The 23587-nt window shown below is 47.5% G+C and overlaps 1 protein-coding gene across 1 annotated transcript in view; it reads right to left on the reverse strand.

Moving 5' to 3' along the window:
* Window positions 1-5649: 5649 nt before the first annotated feature.
* The window catches only part of LOC146869731 (uncharacterized), a 76333-nt gene continuing 58395 nt past the window's right edge, over window positions 5650-23587 (reverse strand). Inside the window, exons 5-7 of the mRNA XM_085613717.1 lie at window positions 12795-12992; window positions 7202-7282; window positions 5650-6002 (exon numbers count right to left, since the gene is read on the reverse strand). Coding sequence (XP_085469843.1) covers window positions 7245-7282; window positions 12795-12992 — 236 coding nt within the window. The 3' untranslated portion in view covers window positions 5650-6002; window positions 7202-7244. The remainder of the gene's footprint in view (window positions 6003-7201; window positions 7283-12794; window positions 12993-23587) is intronic.

Consider the following 23587-nt stretch of genomic DNA (forward strand, 5'->3'; position numbering starts at 1 on the left):
AGTCACCCTCTGTCACCACTCTGTCGTCAGGACACCTCCAAGCCAAAGAGAAACTCAAAATCACCTTGGCAGGTCCCCGCTATCCAGACGGGGACAGAAGGAGGTTATCGCGTATGCATCTGAATGGGGCGGGTGGGATTCTGTCAAGTCGATGGAGTACTTGGGACCGCCTCCGTGGTGGGATGGTGGTAAGACCGCAAAGATCCAAATCAGTCCCTTAGAGAGGACCCTTGAAAGGAAAAGGGAAGCCTGCCCCAAATCAGGCTGGAGAAACCATTCACATCCCATTTGAGTGTAAGAGCCCTTAACAGTAGCATTGTTCTGAACATTGTAGGGGCAAGTGCATCTTGGAAGGAGGCACAGGGCATATCTTGAAGACACTGGCAATTCATTGCTGCTTCTTCGGTCCCAGAAGTTCGCTCCTTAAGGGCGTTCGCTCTTTCGTAATCTTGCAAAGGCATCATAACGGGAAGGGCTTGGGACATGTAGGGAGAGCTGCATTAAACACTTGTTGCTGCCACAATGTGACACAAAGTCACGTAAAGCGGTGTAAAATATCTACTTTCCAGGGCAAAACGTTCATGGGTCAGAAAAGAAGCCCTAAGTAGTGCTTTGTGGTAGTTTGTGTCAAGGGACGTCCTGTGAATGTTCCCACTCGAACACCCATAGTTTTAATGAAAACTCCTATCTGTTAAAATTGTTTAGACAGGGCTTGGTGCTAAAAATTAACATCTCCTTGAGGCACCTATTGACTAGAAGAGATCTTTTAATATCTCCTAACGTTTTACTGATTGCCTGTGTGCCGCACTGTTCAATACACTTCCAATGTGAGAAAAGTTTAAAAGTTGTCCAGACATAGTATTTTGCACTGGAAGGGTACCTTACTACTACAGCCCATCGCTAGATGTCATGCCCACACACTTGTACCATGGTGCGCAGGTGTGTGCATAGTGCTGGGCAGCCTGATTGTGCGCCAGTGCAGGGTCGGAGAGCATCTTCCCCAGAGCATCGTAGATATCGCTCTGCACTGCTCTCTCACTAGTGCAATGCAGCCGCGCAGCTTGGTTTGCTGCCCTGTGCTGTATTTAGTAAATCCACCCTGAAATGTATTTCCAAACTGTGTCTGCTTTCATTACCAGACTTTGTAAAACTCCAGTGAGGTGAATAAGTATTCTAGTCAATCAGCGGCTTATTTTGGCCATGTAACTCTAAATGAGAAGTGCACAGTTCACAATCATGAACACATTGCAAAACCTGATATCACAAGAACTGGTGGACGACTTGTGCAGAATTTAATTTCAATGTGGAATTCCACTAAACGTAGTTAAACGCGAGTCGATGTTCCTTCACCCTGGATTTCACTGGTACTGAAACACTACAAGAGAAACACACAACAGGTGCAGTAGCTGCAGAATGGGTTTTAGCCATTAATGGTTATAGTTCATCGGGTACCTATTTAGGCTTGGGAATCCCTAGCAAAAGACCAATCTTTTAGGAAGAGGAAACCTCCCCCCCCCAATTCGTGGCATGCTTCATCATAGGCAACCTCTCCCCACCCTGGTAGGCTAGGACCAACAGGGCACACTCAACCTCAAAAAAGGGGGAGGAGTTCTTATTGGACTGTGAGGAATCCAGGCAACTAAAAATACCCAGAGGTACCCAGGTTATCGCCTTTATTATTGGGAGCCTCTGGTACGCATAAAACCGATACGAAGCTGGAATGTAAGCACAATGGATAAATTAATTCCCAGTAAACCAACATGTTTCGGCCCTTGTTAATTGCCTATTCAGGTCCCTGGCATTCATCAGGGCCGAGGATCCCTAATGGACTGGCCTATTCACCGTATGAAAAAATCACACTGTGAAACCAATTATACGAAGGTGAGCCCTACTTTTTTTATGATTGGTTATACCCACACTAAGGGGATACCATCTACCCAGTCTAGGAGGAGACAATGTCCTCTGCAGTCACATTTAACAAGAGGTCCATTGTGCTTACACCTATTCAAGCTCTTCATCCAGCTGCATGATGTGGGTGAGGCTTCCTCTTCTAAAACGATTGGTCATCTGCTAGGGATTGCGAAGCCTAAGTAGGGTACTGATGATTTACAACCATTGATGAGTGAAAAGAAAACCCTTCTGCAGCTACCGCACCCTTGTGAGTTTCTCTTGCATTTTGGGAGAATGTGCGTTGGCTTACCTCCTCCTCTCTGCCTGTGCGTTTAGAGTTACTGAAACACTAGATCCAATTTTGCAGGCTGGTTAAGGTGCATTGGGAAAAGGTTCATTGCACTCGGATCCCTACCCTTGCCCTCATCCCATTCTCTAGTAAGGTGACATCTTCCCTTTCCCCTCCCTCCCTGCCGCGGGGAGGCTTGCTTGGAGGAGGTAGTAAATGTGTGCATTAAACTCCCTAGAATCAAAAATTCCTTGTGAAAGTCAGCAAAACTTGGTCTGCTCAGTTATTTCTCTGTTCTGAAGGGTTTAACATGTAATAGAAGAAATTCTATATTGAAATTCCAGCTGCAACCCAGGTTCTCCTCATAGAATTCCTCCTAACTTTTTAAACTCTTGCATTCTTCCCTTTATGCCCATCCGGGTCACAACCAACTCCGACGACACCCTCATCACTGCCAAGCACCTCCACTTCCAGATACACACCGACCCCAAAACCACCCTCAGAGGCACCCTCATCTACAGACCCCCGGGACCGTGTACAAAATTCAGCAAAGCCATCGCAGACTTCTTCAGCCCGCACGCCCTATCCTCCCCAGACTACATCCTCCTAGGAGACCTCAACTTCCACCTGGAGAACAACAATGACAGCAACACCGCCGCCCTGCTGGACAACCTCGCCGACCTCGGACTCAAGCAACTGGTGAACACCCCCACCCACTACGCCGGCCACACGCTTGACCCCATCTTCTCCTCCAGCTAGCACATCTCCTTCAACCACTCAACAAATCTACAATGGACAGACCACAGCTGCGTCCACTTCAGCTACAGGAGAACCACGACCCACCAGCAACCGCAACAGGCACCCCGCAGAGGCTGGAGCAAGATCACCACCAACCAGCTCACCACCTCCCTCAGCCAGAACCCTTCCACCAACACGACGGACCCCAACGAAGCAGCACGTAACCTCACACAGTGGCTCACCAACTGCGCCGATGACCTCGCACCACTGAAGAACCCTTCCAGCAGACCAAGCAGCAAGAAAACCTCGTGGTTCACCGACGACCTCAAAAGCTCCAAGAAAACCTGCCGCTCCCTCGAGAAAGCCTGGCGCCGCAACCAGACAAAGAAAACATGACAGCCCTCAAAAACGCCACCCGCAATCCCCACCAACTGATCTGCATCACCAAAAGGACAGCACTCAAAGAACGTCTGGACAACAACACCTACCACAGCAAGGAACTCTTCAGAATCGTCAAAGAGCTCGCCGACCCCAGCGCCTGCAGCAACTACATCACACCCTCGCAAGACCTCTGCGACTCACTCGCCTCGTTCTTTCACCGCAAGATCACCGACATACACAACAGCTTCAACGAACAAACCACGCACCCAACCACCGCACCAGCTCCCCCACCACCACCCTCTGCACCTGGACCCCGGTCAACACCGAAGACACCACCCGCACGATGAACACCATCCACTCCGGCTCCCCCACCGACCTCTGTCCACACCACATCTTCAACAAAGCCGACTCCATCATCGCACCCCAACTCCGGGACATAATCAACAGCTCCTTCGCATCCGCCACCTTCCCGGAGAGCTGGAAACACGCCGAACTCAGCGCCCTCCTGAAGAAACCCAACGCGGACCCCACCGACCTCAAGAACTTCCGCCCCATCTCGCTCCTCCCTTTTCCTGCCAAAGTCATAGAGAAGACCGTCAACAGACAACTCTCCGCCTTCCTCGAGACTAACGGATCCCTCGACCCCTCGCAGTCCGGCTTCCGAGCAAACCACAGCACCGAGACCGCCCTCATCGCAGCCACCGACGACATCAGGGCCCTGCTTGACATCAGGGAAACAGCCGCCCTCATCCTACTGGACCTCTCAGCAGCCTTCGACACCGTATGCCACCGCACCCTGATACATCGCCTCAGCAAAACCGGAATCCAAGGAACGGCCCTGGAGTGGATCATCTCGTTCCTCACCGGAAAAACCCAGAGAGTCCGCCTCCCCCCATTCCGCTCCGCGGCCACCAAAGTCATCTGCGGCGTCCCGCAAGGATCCTCACTCAGCCCCACCCTCTGCAACATCTACATGAGCCCCCTCGCAGCCATCGCACGCCAACACAACCTCAACATCATCTCCTACGCCGACGACTCCCAGCTGATCCTCTCCCTCACCAATGACCCCACCACCGCCAGAGCCAACCTCCAGGAAGGAATGAAAGACGTAGCGGAATGGATGAAGCTCAGCCGTCTGTAACTGAACTCTGACAAGACGGAAGTCCTCATCCTGGGACCATCCCACTCTGCCTGGGACGACTCCTGGTGGCCCCCTGCCCTGGGCACCGCCCCCAAGCCAACGGACCACGCACGCAACCTGGGTTTCATCCTGGACTCTTCCCTCACGATGACCAAGCAAGTCAACGCCGTCTCATCATCCTGTTTCCACTCCCTGCGCATGCTCCGAAAGATCTTCCGGTGGATCCCCATCGAAACCAGGAAGACAGTCACCCAGGCCCTCGTCACCAGCCGACTGGACTACGGGAACACCCTCTACGCGGGAACCACAGCCAAACTCCAGAAGAGACTCCAGCGCATACAGAACGCTTCTGCACGACTCATCCTGGACATCCCCCGCCACAGCCACATCTCCGCCCATCTGAAAAACCTGCACTGGCTCCCCGTCAGCAAGAGGATCACGTTCAGACTCATCACCCATGCTCACAAAGCTCTCCACAACATGGGACCCAAATACCTCAACAGCCGCCTCACATTCTACACACCCACCAGACAACTCCGCTCCGCCAACCTCGCCTTCGCCACCGTCCCACGTGTCCGCAAGGCCACAGCCAGAGGAAGATCCTTCTCCTACCTGGCAGCCAAGACATGGAACTCCCTCCCCACCCACCTACGGATGAACCAGGACCACCTCTCCTTCAGGAAGCAACTCAAGACCTGGCTGTTCGAGCAATAGCAGTTGCCCCCCTCCTCCCAGCGCCTTGAGACCCTAACGGGTGAGTAGTGCGCTTTACAAATCGGCTGATTGATTGATTGAGCATAGATTAATGTTGCGAAAAGGGTTAATTTCGGTAGAAATCAATTCTTATTATTAAAGAAAACTCCCTACTTTGCTGTTTCTTTATCGAATCTGAGTTTGTTTGAGCTTCTCCACACCAAGCACTCTTAAACTATACTGCCTACCAGTTTGGATGACATGTGACTCCTACACTTGTAGTCCTTTGGCTTATGTAACAATTCCTATGCACTGATTTACACAGGTATGATCGAGTGTCTCTGTGTAATATGTGTGTGATGCAAAGTGCTCTGACATCCTTTACTGGTATGAGTGGCGCTATATAACTAATACAATGCATCTGAGAGAGAGTGGTTAATGAGACTTGGTCACTGTTAAAGGTGTGTACGGCGATCAATATTGCTTGGACTTCCATTGAGAGTCGATGAATTCTCGGTTGTGTTTTAAATATTTTATTTCTCATAGTGTACACACATGCTTAACACCAGCAGTTTGTAGATTGGTAGAGAAACTCCATCTTGTCTGCACTGGAGAAAGCAGCGTGTAGTATGTGTCCCTGGTAATGTGGTGGCACCATGTTTGTGGAAGCGCATCACCACCACACGTCGAATGGTTGGCCTCCGCAATGCGCAGTCCGAGGTGTGATCCCTTGCAGGGCCATCGCTGGACTCGCCCAGTAGAGTACCTTGGCCGTGTTCAGTCGGTGTAATAAGTCTGTAGAGTGCACTTCCATCTCATCTGTCGGGTCTATTGCTGGTCACCACAGCATGAGGATCAGTCGGCGGGCTCCTGCAAGGGGGAAAACTGCTGTTACATTGGAGTGGTGTAATCTCACCCTACCAATAGGATAGACTCCCACCACCCTCACAGCCCCCAAGCAGTGTGCACTACGCTTCAAGTTTTCCTAAGTTTTTACTCATTGGGGCATATTGAAGCGTTGCTTTACTCTGCGCTTGGGAGGCGTTTCATGGGTGTTGTGGTGGTTTTTCCCACGCAACCCCATGGATTTTGATGCTGCCCCAGATGTACAAAAACATGTGAACCTGGGGAAGCACCAAGGGGCATATTAACAAGGAACAGGGAAAATTAACGCTAAGGGCGCTTAGCGGTAATTTTTTTAACGCCCGCTGTCGCTGGATAATATCGCCTGGTTATCGCATTATTAACAACGCTAACCGCCTAGGTGATAAAAAATCCAGCGATAGCGGCTTTTTGGGAGGTTATCGCTGGTAATGCAGCGATAAAACTACAAGGATAGGGATATCCTTGTTGAGAGCCAATGGTGGACTTAGCCATGTAATCCACCTCCCATTGGATTACATGGCTAAGTCTGAAAATTAGCAGACGTAAAAAAGCAGCGTTAACCGTGGTTAGCGCTGCTTTTTTTGCCTCTAACAGGGTTAGCGTGAAGCTTGATAATAGGAGAAATGTCGCTTAGTGACATTTTTCCTATTATTTTGCTCTGGAATGCCCATTTTGCATCTCATTAGAGATGCAAAGGGAAGCGTAGTGAAAAAGGGTGCTAACATGCGATTTTGCATGTTAGCACCCTGTTGTTGATAGGGTGATATTTTTATCTCCGCTTCTTTGGCTTTTAAAGTGCCCAGTGCAACAGTATGCAGCCAATGAGCGGCCAGTGCCACAGTATGCAGCCAATGAGTGCCCAGTGCATCATTATGCAGGGCCAGTGCACCAGTAGTCAATTCGAGTAAATGAGGGACATGTTATTCTTTTGTCTCCCTTTACAGCATCACCTCATGCTGCACACTCTCGGAACCTGTAACCCAGGTGATGTGCTGTACCTGTCCCTGTAACTCAGGTGGTGCCCTGTACCTGTCCCTGTAACCCAGGTGATGCGCTGTACCTGTCCCTGTAACCCAGGTGATGCGCTGTACCTGTCCCTGTAACCCAGGTGACGTTCTGTACCTGTCCTTGTAACCTAGGTGATGCCATGTACCTGTTCTTGTAACCAAGGTGAAGCGCTGTACCTGTATGTGGTGCCTTGGATGCTGGAATTCCAAGCTCATGCTTTCACTGGTGGCCTTTTACTCCTGATGAGTCACCAGGACCTGAAATAAACACAAAGTACGTGTTACACTATGAACATTTAGAAGCCATAGCCAGACACAAGATTTTGACAATCAACCCCTTTGCAGAGAAGCCTCTGCGACCATAAACAAATCAGTAATCACCACTCTATGTCTTCGAGGTCGCCTCAGCTTTATGGCGAAAGACTAGCTAGTGCCTGGGGGTCAATCTTCCTTTGCAGAGGGTATCCCCCCATACTGATGCTTCCTCCCACATCTCTCCCTGCAGGAGGGGTGATCTCCCCAGTGGATGCCTCTGTGCAGAGTGCCTGGGATTTGAGGACAGAGACGTACGGCCGGTGGAGCGGTGATACGATTGTGCAGAGTCCAGTGATTGTTCAACCTGGTCATCTAGAATCAAGCCATATAGCAATACATATTTGCAAGGTGGCAGTTGGGCAATACCGATTGGATTGCTAGTAGGGCCCATTTTAAGGAATATTGTGGAAACTCCATCACAAGCAACACCATAATAAATATGTTGTCTTTGTGACTCCTTCTATCATAGATATTCTCTACACACTACCTCAACGATTCAGATTAACTGCATATCGTGAGAAATCAATCAACTATGTTAAAGTGTGTGTCGTGTAAATTCTATAGATGACCACATAGATTCCCATGATCAGTGGACCACAGGAGAAGAACGTAGTTTTCTTCCAACAGTGGTTTTTGCCATTTTAAGCAAGAGACAACTTCTTTTGGGTCTCAATATAATTTTATTCGATAAAATGAAAACATTTCTGTCCTGAAGAAGGCAAAGAAATGTGTTGCCGAAACGCTGCATCGACAATTTCTGTTTTTAATGTGACATTTTTTTAATCTGTATTTTTTTTGTTCAAAATAATGAAGTGAATATCAAAAAATGATACCAATTTTCTAAGAAAATCACTGTTTTTAAATATACTGGTGACTATACGAATCTGCACTTTATAAAATTGCACTTGTAGGATTTCGAGACAATTTGATTTTTGTTTGTGTTTTGTGTGGCCTCAAGGTTACGAGGGATATAGACACACTGGCTTCTCAAGGTCACGAGGGATATAGACACACTGGCTTCTCAAGCTCACCAGGGACCTAGATACGCTGGCTTCTCAAGGTCACCAGGGAGATAGGTGCACTTTGCTTCTCAAGGTCACCAGAGATATAGATACACTGGCTTCTCAAGCTCACCAGGAACAAAGACAGTTTGCTTCTCGAGATCAGCAAAGTACTTTATCTTGCATTTCTAGCAGTAGCCGTGGTTCCGTTTGCACTATGAGGGGTGTATGTCAGCGAACCAACATTATATATATCCCATGAAATGATGGCATCTGTAATATCGACGACCACAATTATGTGAAAAATGACTACATAGAGCGAAGCACAGATTTATTGTCCCTAACTCCACATCTACGTACCTTGAAGATACATGTCCCCTCTGAACCCGCGCTGTGCTTCCTACGGGTACATGATCTTCAGTAAACGCCTGACAGAGCACGTGCAGAGCTTTGGAGGCCTTCCTGGAAAAGCATGGCCGATGCACAAAGCTCCTCTCTGAGCCCCACACGGGGTCTCAGCTCAGGACCACTCTGTCAGAGCACGAATACACCATTGTGAAGAGCTGGTGACATTCTCGACATACAGCCAGGGTTGCCTTTATGGAGGTGCGACCAGTGCGGCCGTATTGGGCGATGACCTGGAGGGGGGCGCAGACCTTGGGGGGGGGGTTGTTGACCTCAGGGAGACGCTGTGTCTAGCTATATCTTACAATTAAAAAGCATCTGCTGGGGAGTTCCTTGTGCCTCCAGCTTTCAGGCAGCAAAAAAATGTCAAGATATTGTGATTAACGTTCCTTCTAGAGAGAGATCGGAGTTTTGACTTGTGGCAGTTTTGACTCATCATGAAGTAGCGAAGAGGGTTAATATGCCTGCTGCAAAGAACAGATCTGTATTTTATGTGGGTAGCTGAGTGGAGCGCTATAAAACAGATGAAATGTATGTGAGAGAGAGGCTACGGAGAGATGAGGGGCACTTTTGCTGGGTGGTTGTGAGGGAATCCGAGGAGGAGGTCATGGGGGCGCCAAAAAAGATTTGTTGCACCAGGCGCCACCAGCGCTAAAGCCAGCTCTGAATACAGCTCATGGGTACGTCACCACCAGGTAGCACTTCCTGCATGATGCTGGTTGGAGTTTGGGGTGTGGTGACTCCCTCATACCCACCCCAAAGAAGCCCACACTACCTTGCTCAATGTTGTAAAATCATCACCTTAGTAATTATGTGGCAAATGGCAATGGTGGACTAGATTATCAGACAGGATTGGCTAAAATATGCTGCAGGGAAAGGCATGGGGTCTTAAATCGGAAAGGAAGCCAGTGAGGGGCACACCTGCCTCTTTTTTTGCCAGAATACTTCACCGAGCGCTACTCATCATGGGGCATATTAACAAGGGCTTTATCTCCGCTTTTTTGGCTTTTTAAGCCAAAAAAGCGGAGATAAAACTATTGCCCTATTTACAAGAGGGTGCTAACATGCATAATCGCATGTTAGCACCCTTACTCCCGACGCCTCCCTTTGCATCTCTAATGAGATGCAAAGTGGGCGCCACTGGGTGTACCCCGGATGGACTACCTTGTAAAATATCGCTGATGTTCACATCGCGATATTTACAAGGCAGTCCACAGGATTTTAGCACACGTTAGATTTTGGCGAAAACTACGATTTTCGCCAAAAACTAACGTCTGCTAAAATCCTGACTTATCTATGCTTAACATAGAGGGTGGATTATGCAGATACGACCACAGGGTTGTATCAGCAAGGTTATCGCCGTTTTGCAGGGAACATCGCCACTATCGCTGGATTTCTTATCGATGTTGTGAAAAGCGTTGTTGATACAGTGCTATCACGGCGATGAAATCCAGTGATAGGATAAACATCGCTAAACGTGATTAGCGATTTTTATCTCTAATCGCTGTTGATATGCTCCCATGTTATTAAGACGACAAGTGTCACACATTAGGAATAAGAAACACAATTGTTGGGGGGGGTGGGGAGCTTCAACTAGCATGCATAGAGTGGGAGGCTCGAACTTGGCACTGACACGTGACTTGCGTAGATATTACCGGTCTGTAGAGGTCTGGATGTGGACAGACATGAGGACCCCCTCGCCCCCTGAGAGGAGCAGTGAGCAGCAGATGTGCATGTGTAGTGAGAGGCCAGCTCAGCTTTTATATCCGTTTCTGCCACAGGTACTCCCACACACCACATGACCAGCGCTCTTCAATAGCACTACTACATCTCAACAGGCACTCCCACACACCACGCAACCACTGCTCTCCAGTGGCACTACTACATGTCAACAGGTACTCCCACACACCACGCAACCAGTGCTCTCCAGTGGCACTACTATATGTCAACAGGTCCTCCCACACACCACGCAACCAGTGCTCTCCAGTGGATAAACTACATGTCAACAGGTGCTCCCACACACCACACAACCACTGCTCTCCAGTGGCACTACTACATGTCAACAGATACTCCCACACACCATGCAACCAGTGCCCTCCAGTGGCACTACTACATGTCAACAGGTACTCCCACACACCACACAACCAGTGCTCTCCAGTGGCACTACTACATGTCAACAGGTACTCCCACACACCACGCAACCACTGCTCTCCAGTCGATAAACTACATGTCAACAGGTACTCCCACACATCACGCAACCAGTGCTCTCCAGTGGCACTACTACATGTCAACAGGTCCTCCCACACACCATGCAACCAGTGCTCTCCAGTCAATAAACTACATGTCAACAGGTACTCCCAAACACCACGCAACCAGTGCTCTCCAGTGGCACTACTACATGTCAACAGGTACTCCCACACACCACGCAACCAGTGCTCTCCAGAGGCACTACTACATGTCAACAGGTACTCCCACGCAACCAGTGCTCTCCAGTGGATAAAGTACATGTCAACAGGTACTCCCACACACCACACAACCACTGCTCTCCAGTGGCACTACTACATGTCAACAGGCACTGCCATAAACCACACAACCAGTGCTCTCCAGTGGCACTACTACATGTCAACAGGTACTCCCAAACACCACATGACCAGCGCTCTTCAATGGCACTACTACATTTCAGCATTTACACTCACGTTCCCCGCCACCCATGCTGTGCAGTGGCATTACTGCGTGTCATGGATAATGCAACAGCACCAGCTAGTATAACACACAAGTGGCTGTTACACATAGATTCTCTCCACTCTTATGATGGGGCCACCTCTGAAAGGTTCAGTTCCAAGGGTCTGTGATACAACACTGAGGTCTGCTCTTTGAGCGCTGAGCGAGGCATCTTGCAGAGGTGCACGTAGCTCGCTACTCCCTCACCCAAGAGATGCTGGTGTTTAGTATCCCACAGCTCTCATGATCCTACTCACACTCCTCAAGCACAACTACATCAATCAGTACAGGATGTCACTCTGAGATGCAGCACAAGTAACTACAGTCCTAGATTGAGCACCAACCCAAGGTCACTACCTGAGCACCTCCCTTCAGCATTCACACAGGAGAGAGTTCCTCTCCATGACATCCTCTAGATATAGGTGTTCCGCCGCTCGAGCGCGTCACACTGACTCTCCACCATGCAGCGCTTTATGACTAGAGTTAACAGAACTCAAGACCCTTCATTGTTTTCTCAAAGCACGCAATGCTTCACTCTTCTAAGTGTCACATGCATCAGATGCTCACAGACAGCAGGAAGTATCCACCTGAACCAAGAGTTCTCTGGGAGTGAATGCAGCACTTGGGTCAACACCATAGGTTAACACATTATAAATCATATATTCTGGTCGTTATAGGCTTTGTCCCCTCAACAGGGATCGCCCTCAAGTTAGTCTGAAGGAAAGTGTCCTCTCCAGGAATCAACACTACCCAACCCCCTCTGAATGCAACAGTAAATGTAATTACTGTTACCCCCCTCATTCAGTTACTCAGGGGACTACTTCAGAGGTCCACAACTTGGTGCCAGGTTAATCTCAAGGTGGCATTGCTTCGGTGTAAGTTATTACAACTCCACACACGCTTCGGGTTGCGAGTCCTTGCACTCCACACATACTGGACATCACTCCTTTGAGTATGTGCCTGGATCACCCTGAGAGTAGGCTTCACTGCGCACATCACCAGCCAGCAGGGGGTCCCGAGCAGGAGTCAATAACTAGCACTTGCTGCTGTTTAACCCTTTAAACCTGACTGTTCTTGTTAACACCACAAGGTCACCATTCTGCGCCCGCATGGGTTTTCGCTTGTGGTTGATGGCATCACCAGCTCACCTTTCAGTGGAGTGGTGTGGTGCACAGGGTTCGTGGTTCGATCCCGGGCTCTGGCGGCAGCTCAGCTCAGCACCATGTGACTCTGGGCAATAGCTCACTCAATTTCCACAATGGCCCCCAGCGCCTTGAGACCCATAAGGGTGAGTAGTTTGCGCTTTACAAATACAGATTTACATTTACCTTTCATGAAAGTCCCACTGTCGTCATCATGATCACCATCAGAGCCTTTGACGTCAGTTCCGCCATTATTACCATCTCCGTAATCATTCGACGCTATGACGACAACCACTTCGTCCTCATTATTATCATCTGAGCCTTGGTTGGAAGCACCGTCCGATGGCACCTTAGTGTCTGCTCCGGCATCTGAGGCATCTAGGACTGTGGGAGAGAACGAAGCGAGTTGTGGTTTACACATACAGGTTGATTCTGTTAATGCAACACACGTTATTGTACTGTTCATTTAACCATGTCAGCTTAACTCTCTACTTTTTCCCACTCCACTCTACCCACATCCGACTACGAGGAATCACAAGCCCATCCCAACCCTACCCTGAAAGAACAACATAAGCCTCCGCCCTCCCCTGTACACCACAGACACCCATTCTCTACACTCCTGACCTATATATATTATCTCAAGAAGAAAATAGACATCCTTACCGAGGCCTTCTCTCATTTCAGCAACTCGCGTATCCACCACATTCGGCACAGTCCAAAAACCCCTTTCCAAACACGATCCCTAGGGCCAGTGTTTCCCCCAGACTCAAAAGGGCACAGTCCCCACTCACAGAGAAAGACACACACAACCTTGTAAACAGCTATGAAAACACCAAGGCTTCTGACACTCAGGTGCACAGCCAACCACAAAACAACCTTTCTATCCCGACCATTACATCGAAAAGTACGTGAGATCCATGCCTCACGCCCACCCTGAATCATAATCCTCTTTCCTGATCCATATTACTACTCTTCCTCTTGGTCAAGCCAAACACAATCCTTCAAGTACGTCCCTCACCTGCATGCTGCACACCTGACGCTCTGCAGTCACACACTGCTGGAGATCTCAGACATGAGCATCGACCACGAGGTGGACATCCGGGTCCTCACTGAAACCTGGCTGAATGATACCTCAATGATCTTCTGATGCTGCCCCCACCCACTCTCCACTCTGAGAAGCCACAAGAAGGCAGACAAGGTGGAGCCTGGGGGTCATTTACAGAAACTCTCTGAACTGCAGGCTACTCCCCAGTACCCGCTGCAAGGTGCGACATGGCACGCCCAATGGTGCACCTGGAAACCTGTGTATGATTCAACTTAACAGGCGCACCACCGGGAATGTATGTGAACTTCCAACTGTAGTAGATCTGCACCCATACGTATACTACTTTTGTCAGGAATCCAGCCCAAACGATTTAGGCATGGAGCACCACTGTGGTCTGTGGAGCCACGGAGGTTGCCCAGGTCTCAGAGAGTTAGACTCACACAGAGGGATTCAGGTATCCCCGGATAGAAGCCAGGGAGGCAACGACTTCCTTCGATTACCTTGGAGGTATCCCTATGTACGCACAAGTGTTTGTAGAGCATAAGCCAAGCTGGAGGGCAGCGAGAGCCTGGAGTATTATCCGGGACTGCAACTAAAACAGAGGAATGCCCAGCCTTTCCATCGGCCTCCAGCGAAGTTCGTACCATCCTCTGGGCATCTTGAGGGAACTGACAGCTTTCTACTCAACGCTCTACAGAACGGTATACCCGGCAGACACAACCTAAGAAAACACAATCATGTCAGGCCTCAGCTTGCCCACCATCCCTGGAAGTCACGGAAGCCATTCATTGGGGGAAAACACATGGGAAAGACAATTTCCCCTTAGAATTCTTGAAATCTGCACAAGACTGAGTGGTCTGGTGCAGCTTTGATGAACTGCAACGGCTTCCTCTCAGGTCTAATTGTCATCACAGATGGTACTAGACAGGGATGTCCACTCTCACCGCTTCCCTTCCTCCTAGCCTTAGACCTACTGGCCATAGCCATCAGAACATCGGCACAGATCGCAGGGTGGACACCCTGGCTAGAGAAATGGTGCTACTGGTTTACGCGGATGATGTGCTCTTGACGTGCTGCTGACGCTGAATAAACGGGGAGCTCCATCTCTTATGGATCTATGCTCTCCTAACACGCACCATCCATGCCCAATCAAAGAGACTAGAAGTATCTCTACCCTGATCTGCATCCCTCACGCCTAATGAGAGCGACTAGAAGTATCTCTACCCTGATCTGCACTGCTCAGGTCCAAGGAGGCAGAATAGATGTATCTCTACCCTGATCTGCATCCCTCACGCCCCATGAGAGAGACTAGAAGTATCTCTACCCTGATCTGCACTGCTCAGGTCCAAGGAGGAAGAATAGAAGTATCTCTACCCTAATCTGCACTGCTCAGGTTCAAGGAGGGAGAATAGAAGTATCTCTACCCTGATCTGCACTGCTCAGGCCCAATGAGAGCGACTAGAAGTATCTCTACCCTAATCTGCACTGCTCAGGTTCAAGGAGGGAGAATAGAAGTATCTCTACCCTGATCTGCACTGCTCAGGTCCAAGGAGGGAGAATAGAAGTATCTCTACCCTGATCTGCACGGCTCAGGTCCAAGGAGGGAGAATAGACGTATCTCTACCCTGATATGCATCCCTCACGCCCAATGAGAGAGTCTAGAAGTATCTCTACCCTGATCTGCATCCCTCACTCCCAAGGAGAGAAACTAGACGTATCTCTACCCTGATCTGCACAGCTCAGGTCCAAGGAGGGAGAATAGAAGTATCTTTACCCTGATCTGCACTGCTCAGGTCCAAGGAGGGAGAATAGAAGTATCTCTACCCTGATCTGCATCCCTCACACCCAATGACAGAGACTAGAAGTATCTCTACCCTGATCTGCACTGCTCAGGTCCAAGGAGGTGAGGAAATATGAATTTTTATGGTCAATTGTGTCCCCTATCTAGACCCCAATGGCTCCATGTACATGCTACAAGTACATGTATGTTCCCTCCACTTCAAGCTATGAAGACGCAAATACAATTGTGTCCAACGTTAATATGTACTCTTTCATATCTGCCATGAATGGGCCAGATATTCCGTTCCTAAGTATGCCTTGCCACCGTCTTTATATAGTATACTTTTCACGTTTTCCAGCTCTGGCAAGGTAGGCCCTGAATTCTGCCATCAAGCCTTTTCCTGCTTCTGCCTCTGAATGCTCCAGCCTGGACCTGCATCTGTATCCATGAACTTTGTCTTACTTCCTGCGCGGCTAACGGTGCCTAGCCCGGCCTGTTGCCTGCCAAAACTGTATTCAGCCTTCAAGTTATCTGTTCCGCTCCTCAAGAAAATGCATTCCTGTCTAAGTAGCTTAGGTAAACATCCCTCTAGCTGCAGAGCAAAAGGCCCGGCCTTACTGTCTCCGTGCAAGTAATTCATGACTCTCGTTACCATGGTAGGCCCATGCCCCCTCGCATCTCATGTAGACACTTAGACGCTTGTACACGCACTAGCAGTCAGTATAGAATAGGATCTGTCCGAGAAGACCTTTCCTTCCCGATAATATAGTTCCTTAAACACAAGATATTAGATATGATTTAGGACTAGGTTGTCCTGACACCCCAGACTTCTGTCTCCTCATGTAGGGCTAAATGTCAAGTTCCCTTCACCCTCTAGTTACACGTCAATCACACGTCATGCGGCTGCGCGCGCATCTCTGTCATGTATTTTTGCTGACTTTGCAGGATTCTCTTATGGATCCACCCATTTGTGTCACCATCATAATGACGTTTTTAGTATACGCCTCTATGCACACCTATTGTAACGCCTTTTCTATTACGTATGTGTATTCTTATCAGTTGTTACGCCTCCTGTATCTGTCTCTACTGTAATGCATTACTATATATGCCATAACCTGTCAATAATGTATTGCTGATCCCTTCCTGAACCTTCGTGGTGACGGAACTCGATTGCCTGGTTCGAACCATCATTCCTTTGTAAGGAATAAATACCCTATTATACCCTCGAATACCACGGATTCTGCCTCTTATTTTTACTGAGTTATTCGTATTGTATTTTACCGCATAAATTAAGTCTAGGTAATTAAAATTTACCACATAATTGGCGCCCGAACAGGGACACCTCTCACACCCCACGCGCCGGAGGTGCGTTGCAGACCCGGTCTCCTGCCACAGCCGGACGGACAATTACGCGTACCTGCAGGATTTCCTGTATCTCCCTCAGGCCAACGGGGGCGACTGAGGCTGCGATCAACACCCAGACGAGGCGGTGAGGAGTGCGGAGAATCCCGACCAGAGCCTAGCTGAGAGAGCAAGATCCGAGGTATACAGAGGCCCACCAGATTCCGAAGTTCCGAAGTATCTAAGTCACGAGTCGAGTCCAGTCCAGTTTGGTCTAGTCCAGTCCAGACTTCCGAGGCCTTCCGGTCCGTGCTTCCCGGTGAGTACCGTTGCTGAGGACGCATCTAGACGTGCACATTAGTTTGTGCCGGTCAAGACGGGTTTGGGTACACAGACCTGGTCTGCACTGTTTTAGCAGTGTATCTGTACTGTTTAGCAGTACATACAGTATATTTAGTATTATGCAGTTAACTAGTTTTATTCTAATTATTATTGTTCGTTCTAAATGTTTTGATATGTTTTAAATGTCGTGGTATGAGTGATTGTTCGATCTTCATTATTGTGTTTATTGTATAAGTTGTGTTCAGGTCCGAGTAAAAGTAAGAATTAAGTAGCAAGGTTCAAAATGCCGTTATTTTCAAAATTAAGACAGATAAAAACTAGAAAAGGGATACTCGAGGAAGCTGTTCCCATCCCACCTAGGGACACTCCAGGGTACTTTATGTACCATAAACATGGCCTAGATGCCGTATTATATCTTGATCTATGGGTGGACTACACCAAGGATTTAGCAGAGAGTCAGAGATGGCCCGCTGCTGGAACATGGGATGCAGATTGCATCATGAGAATAGAAGAAGCATTATGGAAAAGGAAAGCCAGACAGTCACAGAAAGATGCCATTGAACTATGGCGTAAAGAATCGCATAGGCGCACAGAGAAAGCGCTCAGAAAGGAAGAGAAAAGTAAGGAAGATTCAGAAAAGGCCCGAGAAAACATATTAATTGGCGAAGGTATCCGAGCAAAAACAGAACAAGTAGACAGACAACGAAACACTCTTATGAATGGTATGTATCCTCTTCTGGCCGAGGGTTTGCCTAAAGCCACCATGGAGGTACCAAAGGATCTGCCACCTCCATTACTCCCGATTAAAGTACATCCCAAGACCGCAAAGGACATTTTCCTCTCTTCCTATTTAGATGATGCAGCCCCCGAATATATTAATGGTGCGCAGCCACGCACACCACCTGTTGACGACGCACAACCCCAAGAACAGCTGCACCCACCTCCGCAGCAACAAACTCCTACTCAAGTCCTAACCATTCCATCTGTTTCCACAGTCCTTCCTGCACCCACACTCTCTACCCTACACCCAACAAACCCTTTTGGACTTGGCACCTCGGGAGGTGCGACAGGAGGTTTTTCCACGCCACCGCCAACAACTAGATTGACTTATAGGGATTTAGCATACCAACGCACACCCCAAAGAGCTAATGACAATATATTAAATGAGCCTCTTTCCGATTGTAGATATGATCCAGTGCCAGGAAAACACGACAGAATGTTGCTGTCTTCAATACGTTTGCGACGAGCTGCAAACTATTTAATGACGTTACCAGGAATGGTTGAACATCTAGACAAAATATATCGCTTTATCCAATCAGGGCAAGGTCCTGAAAGTATTGCCGAAGCCATGGAATACCAGAAAGTGGACATACAAAAATTACTGTTACGCTTTTTTATAAATTGTTTGATCAGAAATAGAGACAGGCCTGAGGTAGATTCGGAGGAAATACAAGCACTTACCAAATGGGGTCAGAATATAACAGACGGGAGACATGATAAACAGAAGTGTATAGCAGCCATGTGCCGAAGGATCAGAAAAGAAGTAGAACGAATACATGAAAACAGAGTAGAAGCCGATAAAACTGAATCAGAGGAAGAGGAGGAGGAACAGTCAGAAATGAACACAGGACAATTTTAATTACCAGCTAAACAAATGATAGCTTATGTAGGAAAAGGAAGATCCTTTAATAAAACAATACGTCCGATACGTCCAGAATGTAACAGAATTTTTCAAACAGTTATCTCAAATCCAAGGACCCCTGAACACTTATTCCAGGCTACCGATAAATTACTTCGAGAACGAAGGGGGTACCATGTGCTCGATTCTATGGATAAACAAGAATTAGCTAGGTCAGCAGTACAATGGGCTGACAGCTCTGAAAAATACAGTGATGATGCGCTAGCACACACGTTTCTGAATCTCGCCCCAGACGAACAACGTTTGGCTAGTATATACATGATACAACATCTCCTTATATTATATAAAGGCCAACACTCCGATCCTGGTCCCCTACCTGATATATTGATAGAACTACTCATGAATAAATGGAGAGGTTTAGGTACCAATCTAATTAAAGTAATTCTAGAATACAGACATAGATATAGTGCCTTTTTGTGCCCAGAACATGATCCAGCTCCTTCCATGGAGAGAAACCCGTATTACATAGACAGACAGAATCCCTTACGCGAAGTACACCCTGTCAGGAATGATGACAATACGTTTAGACGCGTGTTTGTGTACACGCCCATAACAAAAATAGAACTATTGGAAATGAAAAAATTAGTGCCCAGCCATGACAAAGATCCAGCAGGTTTCCACCGTGAACTAAAGGGCATGTTACTCATGGGTGATTATACCTATCCTGACATTATGAAAATATTGAAAGTATTATTACCTGCCGGTATTTATGAGAAACTCAAGGAAAAAGAATGGGAGGTGGGAGACCAAAAGATTGATTGGACCGCATTAGAAACCGAAGAAAATAACAGAACTGCAGGCGTAGGGCTTGGGGACAAAACTAAAGCATTACCGGGATTATTAGTGCAGGTATTGCCACGTTTATTAACTACGAAAAAGGAAGATTGGGGAGCAATCTCAGCTTGCAAACAGAAACCTGAGGAAGACACTAGTGATTTTTATTCCCGATTTGAAAAATGTTTTGGTATTAATAGCGGCCTGAAAGCAAGTAGTGATTCATATCCACATCTTTTTGTAACAAAACTAGTCGAGAATTCCCTGCCGCAGGTTAAAAACAGAGTATTGAAAGTCGAGAGCACTTGGCAAGCTAACACTCCTTCACAAATGTTACAAATGTTACAGTATCACCAGAATAGAATTAGAGAAGAACAAGAACACGAACAAAGACGTATGAAAGACACGAAAATGAAAATGCTTGTCGCTCAGTCAGTTCCAGCTGACGGTCATAAAAAGGGTGCAACACAGTCCAGTAATTCAGCGGTTCCCGTTAAAGGGACATGCAACTATTGTAAACAGCCAGGTCATTATATAAACGATTGTGCAGTTCTGAAACATAATATCTCTACGGGTAAAACCAAGGAGAGACCACGTCCGCCTAGACAGGATCAGATCCAACAACAAGGACCTCAGAATTTACAGCCTATTCAAGCGGCACAACAGACCATAGCGGTACCACAGCCACAGCCTATTACCGCAACACAAAATACGACACAACAGATGTACCAGTATGCACAAAATGACTATCCAGTGTATCAGCGCTATACATGAAACAGCCTAGAGAGGGAAGTTGGCTTACCCCTTATTGAGGTTCCTGTAGATCAAGAGGGTCCTTATGTACAGAGTCAAGTATTAGGGAAAGACAGAAAGTTTCTACTTGATACAGGGGCAAGCAGAACAACTATAAGTCACGATGAAGTCCCAGGGGCACCCCTCTCAGGCTCACAAAATATTTCCCTTGGTTTCTCAGGAAAGCCTACTATTAACGAAGTATCGCAACCACTTGCATTCACAGTCGGTCCATTAACACGGACTACAGATCTATTGCTTACGAAATCATGTCCAGAAAACTTGTTAGGTATTAAAACATTGAAAGCTCTAGGAGCTATAATATGTTGTTCTCCGGACGGAATACGACTATTTTTGCGTGACTTTAAAGGTCACTACGTGTCGAGAGACATGGATCACCGGTTACAGAATCTACCTGCACATTTATGGGCAAAAGGCCCCACTGATGTAGGTTGTATGCACATTACCCCATATCGAGTTACACTCAAAGCAGGAGTGGTATTACCACGAATGCGACAATACAAGTTACCGCCAGATGCTGTAGTGGCTTTACTGCAAATCATTGACGAGCTCATTGCACAAGGAGTGGTTGTAGAAACCGACTCCAATATATGTAATTCTCCGATTATTCCGATTCTTAAACGAACCGACCCAAAAGCACCCCCAGTATATCGATTAGTTATTGATCTGCGAGAATTGAATAAATGCATTGTACCACAATATCCCGTGGTCCCGGATATTTCTTCATTACTGACAGCTATTGATTCAGAGGCAACGTTCTTTACTGTAATTGACCTCAAGAACGCCTTCTTCAGCGTCCCAATCGATCCGGAAAGCCAATATTTGTTCGGATTCAGTTTAAATGGACGAAGTTTTAAATTCGCACGCGCACCTCAAGGATTTACAGAAAGTCCTAGCATCTACAGTCAAGCACTGAAAGGACAACTTGACAGTATCCACATGCCTGTTAACACCGCACTGCTTCAGTATGTCGATGATCTGCTGATCACCGCCCGAAGCGAAGCCGAATGTGAAAAAGCATCACTGACGGTTTTACATTTCTTAGCCGACAAGGGGCACAAGGTGTCCCCTTCAAAGCTGCAATTTTGTGCCCAGCAAGTTGTGTACCTAGGGCACTTGCTGTTCAAACGGGGGAGACAGCTCACACCTGATCGCATCCAGTTAATTGTAAACATGCCACCACCCAAGACACAAAAGGAGGTACGGGCCTTTATAGGCCTCACTTCGTACTGCAGGCAGTGGATTCCCCAATATGCATTTTTAGCTAAACCACTCATTCAGTTGACAACCCAGGAGGCAGCGACTTCGACTGTCCTCCCTTGGACTCCAGAACATACACAAGCTTTTGAAAGCTTAAAGAAAGCTTTATGCCAAGCACCTGTTTTAGCGACACCATGTTACAGTAAGCCTTTTACACTCTTTGTTACAGAACGTGAAGGTACTGCTTTGTCAGTACTCACGCAGGAACAAGCAGGATCACACAAGCCATGTGCTTACTTTTCTAGCACATTAGATCCCGTAGCTCAAGCTCTTCCTGCGTGCCTGAAATCAGTCGCAGCGACAGCTCTAGCGATCAGACAAAGCGATTCCATAGTATTAGGACATCAATTGACAGTACAAGTACCACACGCAGTAGAGGTTCTCTTGAATCGGACACAAACACAACACTTGACTATAGCACGACTGACAGGTTACAAACTCACATTGTTCCAGCCACACATAGAAATCAGACGTTGTAGTACATTAAATCCTGCCACACTTTTTCCATTAAGTGGAACAGACCCACTGGCACATGATTGTATTGAAGTCATTACTATTACGACGAAACCCAGACAAGATTTGACAGATGTCCCATTACCAGATCCGGACCTGACGCTTTATGTAGATGGTTCATGTATGAGAACAAGTACAGGAAAGTTAGTGGCCGCCTATGCAGTCACGACAGACACCGAAGTCATTGAAACAAATTGTATTAACACATTATCAGCTCAAGCAGCAGAGCTTATTGCTCTGACACAAGCCTGTATTCAAGCCAAGAATAGAAAAGTTAACATATACACAGATTCACGTTATGCTTTCGGAGTTGTACACGACTTCGGAGTCCTTTGGCGAGAGAGAGGTTATTTGACTTCTCACGGTGCCAATATTCAACACGGTCGGCTTATTCAAGCTCTGTTAGATGCAATACATCTGCCTATTTCAATATCTATCATGAAGTGTAAAGCTCATACAAAAGTCACCGATATCATTTCCCAGGGTAACGACCTAGCAGACCGAACAGCTAAGCAGACAGCTCAGAATCGGATTCACGCAACTGACTTGACAAAGACAATAGTTCCGACGCCGACACACTGCATGACAGTTAAGGATCCCGCTCTTGATGTAATTGACATACAGACACATGCTACACCAGAGGAAATAAAGAAATGGACTGAATTAGGAGGGATCCAAACAGATCAGGGATGGATGACGAAGGGAAAATCTATATGGTTTCTCCCCGACTCAATGGTTCAAGTTATCATTAACACAATACATAGTCCAGCACATCTAGGAGAAAAAGCTATGTTAGACAGTATTCAACACATTTGGTTCAACAAACACTTACGAGCTGCAGCCAAACAGAAAGTCCGAACTTGTATGATATGTTGTCAGTTCAATCCAGGTAAAGGCGTACCTGTAGAACAGGGTGGATTTCAACCTCCCGATCACCCTTTTGAAGTCCTCCAGATGGATTATATCCAGATGGAACGATGTCGAGGATTCAAATACGTCCTCGTAGTTGTATGCACTCTTTCCCGTTGGACAGAGGCATATCCCGTCTCAGATTACACTGCCCCGACTACTGCCAAACAATTAGTTCGTGAATTCTTCCCACGGTATGGTTTGCCCCGTATCGTGTACTCAGATAATGGCCAGCCGTTCTCATCCGAGCTAATGAAACACATTTCACTCTTGTTAGGCTATCAATGGAAATTCCACTGTGTCCGACATCCCGAGGCAGCAGGTCTCGTGGAACGTCATAATCAGACCCTGAAGATACGACTCTCTAAAATATGTAGAGAGAAAGGCGTCGACTGGATAGTAGCCTTACCAGTTGCACTATTCTACATGAGAATGGTAGCACATTCTCGCACAGGGCTATCCCCGTACGAGGTGGTCTTCGGTAGGCCGCCAAATATGTGGGG

Source organism: Triturus cristatus, chromosome 1_1, assembly GCF_964204655.1.
Source record: "Triturus cristatus chromosome 1_1, aTriCri1.1, whole genome shotgun sequence".
Classification (NCBI taxonomy): domain Eukaryota; kingdom Metazoa; phylum Chordata; class Amphibia; order Caudata; family Salamandridae; genus Triturus; species Triturus cristatus.